We start from the raw sequence: 10,894 nt of genomic DNA on the forward strand, positions 1-10,894 counted from the left end.
TATTGTTTAAATAATACACTCTATTTTATTTTGTCTTAAAATAGTTTAACCTTTATGCTACAGACTTGTTTCAAAAAACAGAAGGTCTCATCTTGCACCAAAAATATATATATTTATATATATATATAACACTCTGTTTTATTATTATTTTTTCTCCAAAGACCATTAAATACTAGATGGAAAATGAGAACTAAATAACGAGTGTCGAGAAGAATCAAACTTTTTTTTTTTTTTTTTAACTAGAGTCGCACGTTTTAAACATTTAACTTCTAAGCAATGATTTGTCTTCACTACAGAAGATTCCAAGTTCACACTCCAGCAATTCAGGAACTGCTAAAACCATGAAGGGCTTGAGCCAATGCACACTGAAGCTGACGGAAAGCCCCGCATCAGCTCCGGTGGGCTCTGGATCAGGCCCTAAGTGCATTGGTTCTTAGCCATACAATGGCTAACATTTCACTTTCCTGCTGAGAAGAGCAAAACCATCCAGGCACCTTTTGCTCTCTTGTAAAAAAAAAAAAAATAATAATAAAAAATAAAAACAATAAAACAAAAACACTTCCTATTTATCCAGTGATTGTGGTTTTCGGATCACTATCATTTTAAATTTGTTAGGAATAAAAGAAAATAATGTAGTGTTTTAAATAAAATAAAAAGAAAACCTGTATCAGACTACGATACATGAGTTGTTTAAACAAACACAGTGCACAATTGGAGGAAGTTTGGTTAGGACGCAGTCGCTTTTATATATACATGGAAGTCACATCATATACAAACTGAAAAACAGATAGTTTGCGATTTTAATGGAAGGACTACAAATGGGTCCCTGCAGCTTTCCTCGAAACTGATCTTTAAACGACTTGATCAAACAGCAAGAAGCAGCCACACAAAATCCAAAAGTCACCTTACAGCATGTGTGCCAGCCCACCAAAATGACGGCCGAGGTACGCGATGAAAACACGAGGAGAAAAAGATCAGCAGCCACTGCTGATAGAGTGTCCCGATGGTGCAGGCTCTTTTTTTTTTTTTTTTTTGTCCCTACTGCAAGGAGCGTGGGCTCCGCTCCTCCCTCCCACCCCCGAGAAAGAAACCCGTCGCTAGAAGCACCACATACACTGCCTGGTCATGCAATACACTTATCACAGCTCCACGTTTTAGAAAGCTTTAAACTGGAATAACAATCCCTTACCTAGCTGTTCTCTAAAGTGCAGTCATAACCTTTCTGCTTATTAAAGAAAAAAAACTGTTGTTGACTATACCACCACTGTTTTTTGTTTTGTTTTTTCTTTTTACATTACATGACAACACAGGTAACTGAATTTTGGTGGTGTTTTTTTGTTGTTGTTGTTTTCTGCTCACAGAAGAAAAAATATTGGAAGCCAAATAACTTTAAAAACGAGCCAACACAAACACGAAACACAACTTCCCATGTCCTGACTACCCCCTGTTCAGCATCACATGGCAAAAGGCTGCCAAGAGAGCTGTAGAAAATTTCCATTAGAAACATTAGAATATTTTAATTGCACAACAGATACCCAAAGTGAGTATCATCTTGTTTAAGTCTAATCTTTGGCTTTTGCCTTGCAGAAGGCTCAATATGACAGATTATGGCCAGGAACCCCCACATACGCTACAGAAACTGGAGTCCTCTGAAGCAAGCAGTTCCACTGATTTCGGTCAAGCAAATATTCCGGCAGAAAGTGTTTCCTGGATCATACCCTAAAAGCAATTCCAGAACTAGGATAAGAGACATGACCTAAAGCCAGGAAAATGGTGCAGATCTAGTTAAAGAACATATCACAACCTCAGGCCCTGATCCTGCAACGACCTTTAGGACAGAGTTTGAAGCACTTGAATGGCCCCGAGAGTTTCAGCAAACTGTCAGAGCTTAACAATACACAGCTGCTAAAGTGCTTTGCTAGACTGGGGCTTTACACTTTTTTTTTTTTTTTAATTATTTTTTGAGATGGTCAATGAAGCAGATAAGCAACAGAAGAAATGAGGACTAGGAGCAAATACGTTTCATTTCTCTCCTTCCCCTACTTGAGGCAAGATTCAGAAATAGGTAAAAAGCTCAGATACATTTAAAAAGGAGAGGGGTGTTGGGCCTTTTTATTACTTTTCATTTCCTTGTGCTTTTTCAATAATTAGCTGCTAGAAAGTCTCTGTTACGACTATTTTGAACTGTAATAAGCTGTGGGAAATGATCAGTGAAACACAGTAGTCAAGTAGACAGAAGACTCAGCACTGAAAAGAGTGTAAACTATAAATTAAATTGAAAATAAAAGTCCTTTAATTAAAAGCTGTTCAGTGCATATGCTATGGGCCTTTTGTGTTACAGACAGCCCCTCCTGCTGGTAACATAACCATATCAGCTTGGGTATAAATGGTCTCGGCCCAGTTTTTGGAAGTGTTGAATAACCCCAGTTCCACTGAAATCAGTGAGGACACAGCATTTCTCAAAATCACTGATGCTCACACAGCAAAACACTAACTTCTACTAACAAACCTGATATACTGATAAATTAAAAATGTTCTGAAGTTGGAGGCAGGAAAGGGTGGGAGGACAACTTTGTACGCTTTTCCTCAAATTAACACACGCAAGTTAGCAACTAGAGCTGTGCTTTAAATTTGGAGCTATTGGGTCTTTATTCTGGGAAGAATCCTCCTTTGAGAAGGCAAAGAAACCATTTTAAATGATCTTAAAATTATACTACATTCCTATGGAAATGAAAAACTTCATGAGTTTGAATGCCATAACGCCAGGAATAGGGCTTCTGAAGCTGAAGCTGTAACAATGAACTTCTGTGCCACAAAGGGAGGAGGGATGGGGACAGAAACACAGTGACACCGCATTACAGTAGATATTTGCGTCTGGTATCCTCATCCAACGTGAGGTCTACTACTTCTGGGGGCGAAGACCAATTCTGCTGGGGAGTCACAGCTGTCCATGATTGCGTTTGCTGAGTGTTAATGTACTGAGAGCCGGCGCCGTGCTTCCAGGAAGACACGCTCTGGATCACGCCTCCCCTAGGATGCACACACCTGTAGCAAGGCAAAAAGCAAAAAGCATTAAAAGCTGCTGTTGAATTCAGGCACCAGATTCTTAGCTGCAGTGTGTTACTGCTCATGCATTTCATTAACACGTCCCTCCCCAAAACTTCCTTGGGGCTTTTCCATTTGTAGACCCACGGCACCTTAAATACCCACTGATCTGCAGGTTTGCCATGCTGAGACTAGGCAGAGGTGGCGAAGGGGCTGGTGGGGTTTACATTCTTTTTAAGAACTCTTACTACCAGTGGGTGTTCCCCATAAATATGTGCATGGATCCCCCAGGATCTCGACGAGTTTTCTGCCCCATCACGTATTATGCAGAAGCATTCAGTTTCCCGCTAGCAATTTTACCCACTGGAATTTTAAAAAAGGAAAAATTGAATGCGAGACTTGATGAGACAAAGAGAAAAGACAACTTTCTATGCGAAATCAAAAAACTGTGTTGCCTTAAGGACATAATGATACCTTCATTACAATAATAAAACCATTACACTTGATTTTTCTTCGGTCATCTTAACTAAAAATTACAAACATGCTGGGAAATGCTCCCTGCTAACGGTACAGCCCCACTTCAGCAAAACATTTAGGCTTTCAGTGATTGCAGTCAATGAGACTAAATCACATATTTAAAGATAAGCACACGCTCAAGTGCCCTGCTGAAGTGAGGTACATGTCTACTTATTTGCACGGTACTTTTATCTATTATATTGATAACAGGTAAGTGACAAATTAAGTACAAGCTAGCAACAACTAGAAAAAAAAGCATAACAGAGGACTCGGCTTGCTCTATGAAGTGATGACAAGAATTACTGGTTTTTAAGATGGTCTCTCCTTTCATAGCTGGAAACCTTAAACAAGCACTAGTAAAACGTTATACCTCGTGCTCCAAAAATTGTTCTGCTCTTGTAGGCAGGAGATCTGGGGCCGCTGGGGTAACCTTTTCCTCTTTGTGAAGGCACGTGAACTGTATTTCAGGCACCCACGTTTCCTGCACTGGTCAAATATTCCTGACATTTACGTTTTACTGGCTTTAATTCAAGGCAGCACAATTTAGTTTCTCCAGAACGCCTTAGGTTATGCTCATCGTATTTGTCTCTGGTTAGAGAAAGAGTTTCATGAAATAGGATGAAAAATCTCATTCTCTGAGCTCTAACTTGTCAGAACACAAATGTCAGATACCCTGTTTAGTTTTGGATGCAATGTTCAGAATTATTTTTATTATATTGTTGAGCTTAAAAACGCATACTTAAACTAGGTGTCTACGAAGAATTAGTAATAAGGAATTGGAACTCTAACAAATGGAGGGGATTTTTTTAAGCTTTCTTTTAAAAAGAAACATTTTAAAGCTTAACTGACACGAAAGGTTTGTAGCCAAAGCAAACTAAATACAGTGCTCAGTCTCAGGGACTGTGCTTCATCATTACAACACAGAGCAGCCCTCCATGCTTAGGAAAAGCTAACACTAACTTTTCTCCCTGAAGATGACAAAAAGCGATCTACGACTTATCTCATGGAAATGATACCTCTCAAAAAAAATGTGTTTATCCTCAAACAAGTCGCACAAGCAGCCAATAACAAAATGTTCAATCAAGTATTAACTTAGGGAACATGCTTTCCAACCTGTAGCTAAGGGGATGATATCAGGTAAAGGGACAAAACAAAACAAAAAGAAAAACTAGGAAAAAATGGAAGAAGACTTCTATACACATGCATGATTAAAAAAAATAATTCTATCAGACAAAAAATAAAGAAACTGAGAAACATGACTTGGTGTCCTAAGTAAATGCCAAGTATATCTCTAATGATGAGAAACGCCACCAAATTGCTACCCATCTCAAGAACTACAAATGGGAGACAAACTCTAGAGTGTCATAACTCACACCAATCCAATGACAACATGGAGCATGGAGCACAATGAAAACAGTGTGAGCAAAAGAACTGAATCCAAACACCATACTAACTAGGCATGCAAGAAATACTGATCAAAAACCTAAACCTTTTCCAAACGACAACCCTGTCAGAAGCCCATCAATACTTCATAACTGCAAGCCTAGACCTGCAAGAGAAATAAAACTCTAAATAGGATTCAAACAACCAAAATGTGCACGTATTTTACGGAACCAGTAAGAACCACTTTTTGAGGGATGACAGTGGTTACATGAACAAAGGCAAGCAGAAGAAGAAGAGTGTGCTATTCATCTATCTTTGCTGAAATTACTTCAGTGCATATCTATTAAAACTAATTTTAAACAGCAATTCTGCATTTACTTAACATTTCTATTCTCATACATGGTAAACATTATTGAGGCAAGCAGCGTGGAAAGTGTTTGACTCAGGGACCTCATGCAGAAGGCTTGTGTGTATATAGCACTAGACAGATTAGTACACGAAATAGTAGTGGAGAACAAGTCCTCGTCACTTGGCATCAGAGTAAAGATTCTCTAAGCTCTGGGTCTGCTGGATAAATAGGCAGGCTAGCCATGAGAAGACTTCCAGTATTCTAGAAGCTAAGACTAAATTTATCTGCCTTTAGCACCTTAGAATTTTGATTTTTTTGCCCTGCATCCAACAGCGATGGACTGCACCCAAACTATCTGTAGTTTCCTACCCAGGAAACTGGGTCCTGCACACCTCCTTTCTTCCTTTCTCCCAGAAAGATGTGGTGAAGGAATGACAGAGAAAAGCTCCGCTCCTTCTCTTGCACACCCCTTTTCCTCCTGATAGCACACACCAAGAAGCAAACTAGTTTTAAACAGAGCTTGTGTGTACACTGTAATAACTTGGTTTTATTTCACCAAATTGACTCTCCTCACTGTATGAAAATGCTGGTCTCGTTTATCTGCTTCATAATACATCAAACCAAGGAAAGACCATAGTCTAATGACTGAGAGAGATATCAAAATATGCCTACCAAGAATAACAGCCAAAGCACGGCTCAATTGCTGTCTGTTCAAACTTGAGAGAAACCTGTGGCTTTCCTGCCCTGATCTAGTTTGGGGGTTTGAATTATCTCTTATCTTCAAATAAAACTAAGATTTATAAGGATCTGACTTTTAGGCTGAAAGGGCTCTCTTATCACATTGGCCATTGAAAAGATGCTAGTGGTTTTACTGCTACAACAACTGATTAATTAAATAAAACAAAAAAAAATATTTAAATGCTTTAAGTGAATTATTCTGAAAAAGAAACAAGAACCCAAATAATTATTTTGATTTATGTATTTGCATATTTATCCTGTGTACTTAAAAACTGAATTCCTAACAACGTTTCCTGACATACACAAAGTTGGTATCTCAACATTTGGTGTTGCAATATTTCATATGTCTAGCCTGCTGATGTTTGATATCAAATCACAAGCTTAATCTAAATACATATGACACTGATAACCGTTTTGCAGGAAAACATTCTGATATCACCATGACAAGCAGAACAGAAAAAACAAGTGCTACCTTTGGGGCATCAGTCAAGGATGATAACTAGCCAAGTGGAAGTTAGCAATTTTTTTTTCCTTTATTATTTTTTGCAACACAGATATTCTGATAAAATGAATGAAGTATTAAAACTGAAAAAAGTAGGAAAAAGGAATTCATACCTGGCATGTTCCTGAACTCCGACAATCTCTACTTCACTATCAGAAGAGGCAATATTAATTTCTTCATTGATCTGGGCATTACCAGAAGAGGTTTTGTCACTTGCAAGGACGCCTGGATCCAAATGACCTATAGAAGGGAAAAATGCAAACAAAGCCAATGTTTAACAGCTTACATGACTCAGGAATCAGCTGAAAAAAGGAATTTCTAGAGCTAACCCAACAAAGATTGAAATACCAAGATCAGGAAAGGTTGTTAGATCAACTTAGCTAACTTTCACTGCGTTATCTGATACAGGATGATCACTGGATTTATCCAATCTCAGTAGCTCTAGCGATGGTGTTATCACACAAATGTGAAAAAAGACAGGAACACATTGTGTCAGGCACACTCCTCCGCTTTAGGGGTAATTAGACTTTCCAACTGTTATTTTACAATAATGCTAAGAGTTAGCCTGCACCTAAACCTCTTTGAGATAAAGCAAGATGACAATCTACTGTCAATAAATCAAACCCAGTGACACTATGGGAAAGAAAGCCTACAGGATGGATAGAAACACTACACACACCCTGAGGAAATAGAAATGTTGGTCTCAATATTTTGTTCTAAACCAGGAGACAGAAGAAAACAAAACTATCAGTTTCTGGTCATACTGCTTCACATCTGCTCTAAAATTATTACAAATACTTGAGAAAAAACAAACAAACAAACACAAAAAAAAAAAAACCACACTTTTCTTCATAAACTTTATATATAACAATGTTGGGTTTTGTTTGGTTGTTTGCTTTTAATTACAGCTCCTTGATGGCTATCCATTTCATCACTTTGTCAAACAAAAAGTCCTTTCTAGACACAAAAAGTGTGGCAGGTTCTTGGTTTCCCGCAAAGTACTGCTGAGTACTTCACCACAGTTAGTGAAAATGCATTGTGAAATATTATACTTGCACAGAATACACAAAAGAGACAAAATATTTTTTGTTTTATAGAAAATAAACTGATTCAAAAGTATAAAAATATATACTTTCATTGTCTCCTTAGCAGCAACCTGGGAGAAGCAGGGCAACCTTGAATACGAGACTACCTGCTCCTTGGAAACAATTCACACAACTGTATTACACATGGGAAGAATCATTTGTAGAGCAGGAAAATTTGAGATTAGCCAAATGCATTATCCATATCTAGTTTGACTGGACACTTCCTCAAAGATAGGAGGAGGAGGTTGCAATAATCACCTACAGAACTCCCAAAGCGTGCAAACTGCAGAACTGATTAAACCCCGAGATGGACCAAGAGGACACAAAAAGAAGAAATTAACCCGAGAACAAGCATCAGGAAGACTTTCTAATTGAAAATACTCAGAAATACTTGAAATGCTCAGAAAGGATGGAAGCAAAATAGGACAGTGACAGCACTGTATGCTCGCTGTTTCTGGACAGTGAAGTTGCTTGGTGCAGCATCAGAGCAGGGCTGGAAAGGGAGGGAAATGCATGTGCTGCAATGGGCCTGAAGGAGGAGCTTCCACCTCACAAGGCTAAAAAGATTTTAAGATGAGCTCAAACTAAATGAATAGCCCAGGCAGAGTTTTCCTAACATTACAGCTCAGCGGAACATTTCTTGGCAAATATCACAGACTGCCATAAAGTACCCAAACAGGCCACGGATATTTCTTAAACAGAAGTGGCCGGGCACACAGGCAAGCTGTGCAACATGAAACAGAGGCTCAGAGGCTTTGATTCATGTGCTGGCGATGCCAACCAGGAGCTGAAGGTGATTGCTGCCCCAGCGGGTCGCATCGCCCCGATCCCAACAGCAGAACAGCAAGGAGCTCCTCGACCGCTTCCAGCTTGCTGCTACTGCTCTCAGGCTGCCTTAGTACATTAACTGCTGGGGCTCAAAAACTGAGTTATGCCATCCTGCAACCTCTGCTAGACACAGTAATGCCCATCAGAGGGGCTTTTACAGCCCCATAACAAGTCCCCGAGGTATAAACAAGAGCCCTGAAACAGTAGGACGTTGCCATCGCTGTACCTTCAGACAACAAAAAGGTACTTAGCAGCAGGGAAACCGTGATTAGCAAAGTAAATATTACAACACGTAGCTGAGTATAAATCAGGATTACGGCACACAGATTTATAGCCTCTGGCCATACGAATTTCATGCCTAATAACATGCTTACGCTTTTTAAATGTGAAGATGACGCCCAAAGGAGATGTTTTGTTTTCCCTACATCAGCTTGCAAAACAACTCCAAATATTTGCCCATACACAAAGATGTGATAGTGTGTCCCAGTACGATTTTTCACTTAGATAAACTTTACAGTGTTATTTTCCCATGGGAACGCATCTTTTAATGCATGCTAAACTAGATACTGGCTTGAGATTAATTTGGAAAACAGAATTTTCAAATCTTACATCTGCTTTCCAAACGTGCACTCTTAGGCATGGTAAGAAAAGGCTGGCACTGACAAATGTATAGTCAGAAGTGTACTAGAGGTACAAGGCTCTGGGGCAAAGTATATGCAGGGGAAAGAAAAAAAAAAAAGATTCATCCTTTCAGATGCTTTCCCAGCACGAGGAGTGAATTAGTCTGGACATGTTCACATCGGTTCAAGGATAAAGAAGTTTCTTGAAGTTTCTTTTACCTCACAGCTTCGTCCTTGCAAAAGTGAGTGCCCTCGGATATAGGTAGAAGGAGGGATGACAAATTTCTACCTGCATCGCTCAACTGTACTCATAACAGGTAAGCAGAAGGAAGCTTGGTAAGAAACGTTCACTTTTTATTTCCTTACATTCCTTTCTTTCTACTAAAGTACCAAATCATTAGTGCTATGTAATAAAGTTCATTTCAGCTGTTATAACATTTACATATATATATATATATTTAATCACTTAGTAGAGGAGTAGGCTTGTTAGCCTACTGTCCTGCAAACAACAGCAGTGAGCTTGGAAAGCACAGGCTAGCTTCAAAAAAGCTGGAACATCATCCAACCACAGAGCACAGCAAAGATAACACAACAGAGGTTCTCCCATTGATGTAAGAGAAACATCTGCTATATAGTAATGGAACAGCTCCTTCAAAATCTGCTACATACTTGTATTTCTTTGAGCCTGATAGACACAGAAAAGTAGCTGCGACCTACCGGTATTTAAAAACTGAGTAACACAAAAAACTCTGCTCCACCAAGACAAGCAAGACTCCATGTCTTATGCAGCTAAAAAAACTTAACCATATATCAAAAATGAGTGGCAAGGAAGATAATATATTGCCACTTGAGGATACTTGATGAAGTCGATAGGAAATGCTCCCCATTAGCTCCCTGCTTATATGGCTCTCCCCCAAGACACAGCAACATCTTGTCTAATTGCTCAACTCTTTTGCTAGCGAAGCGTTGCAAGCACCAAGTGAAGCTGAGCAGTTTTTATGAAGCCTCCCACAGTATTCCTGCTCTTACTTTCTTGTAGGAAATTTCTTTTCAGTCTCTTGATGCGAAGCCCCCTTACCAGCACTTTTTCTTCTATTTGATGTCAGTATGTCCAGTTTTCTGGGGTATGTTAAAAAATGAAGGTGGCATATGGGAATAATTAATGCGTATATTTTAAGGAAATAAAAAGAGAAAAAAAAAAAAAGACATACATAGACATAGACAATTACAATAATTAAAATAAGATTATGATTGGTTACTAACTAGTGGCATGGGTCATCATAATCAATCATTAAGTAATGAGTTTAGCTCGCTCTCACTAGAGAGGAGGAAAAAAGAAAGAAAAAAAAAAAAAAAAAAGACCTTTTTTCCAAGAAGTAATTAGAGGGGAAGGAGGAAAAATAATTAAGAAAATTAGTTTCAAAAAAATACATTGCAGGAACCTTTGCCATTTTTTACCAGTTGTATGTTGGAATAAATGCCAGACATTTTCAATAAACTCCTATACTGCTTTATTGCATAATCCATACAAGGTGCTTTTAAAGCCATATAAATTACAAAAATGCCGAAAGGACAGAAGGCAGAGACAGTGGCCAAGATGCTGGAAGGAATGACCACCAGAGGAAGGGAACTTCAACAGACCTGTATCAGCGCTCAGCTCCTCTATCAGCCCTCTGGTTCTCCAGGTAGATCCCGAGTCTTGATTTCCTAAAGAATTATTGTGCTCTTGAACTACTGCAGCCGCCAACAGATTGTCCACATTTACCACTTCTGGGTCCGAATTTGTGTCAGATATATCATAATGAGCTACAACTGGAGGTCCATCTGC

General features: G+C 38.9%; 1 protein-coding gene across 5 annotated transcripts in view; it reads right to left on the reverse strand.

Moving 5' to 3' along the window:
* The window catches only part of ARK2N (arkadia (RNF111) N-terminal like PKA signaling regulator 2N), a 45,923-nt gene continuing 35,029 nt past the window's right edge, over positions 1–10,894 (reverse strand). For all 5 annotated transcript variants that reach the window (XM_027446172.3, XM_038170126.2, XM_038170125.2 and 2 more), the window contains 3 exons: positions 10,708–10,890; positions 6,647–6,773; positions 1–3,045 (listed from right to left, as the gene is read on the reverse strand). In XM_027446172.3, coding sequence (XP_027301973.1) covers positions 2,856–3,045; positions 6,647–6,773; positions 10,708–10,890 — 500 coding nt within the window. In that variant the 3' untranslated portion in view covers positions 1–2,855. The remainder of the gene's footprint in view (positions 3,046–6,646; positions 6,774–10,707; positions 10,891–10,894) is intronic.

The sequence above is a fragment of the Anas platyrhynchos genome, chromosome Z (genome assembly GCF_047663525.1).
Source record: "Anas platyrhynchos isolate ZD024472 breed Pekin duck chromosome Z, IASCAAS_PekinDuck_T2T, whole genome shotgun sequence".
Classification (NCBI taxonomy): Eukaryota; Metazoa; Chordata; class Aves; order Anseriformes; family Anatidae; genus Anas; species Anas platyrhynchos.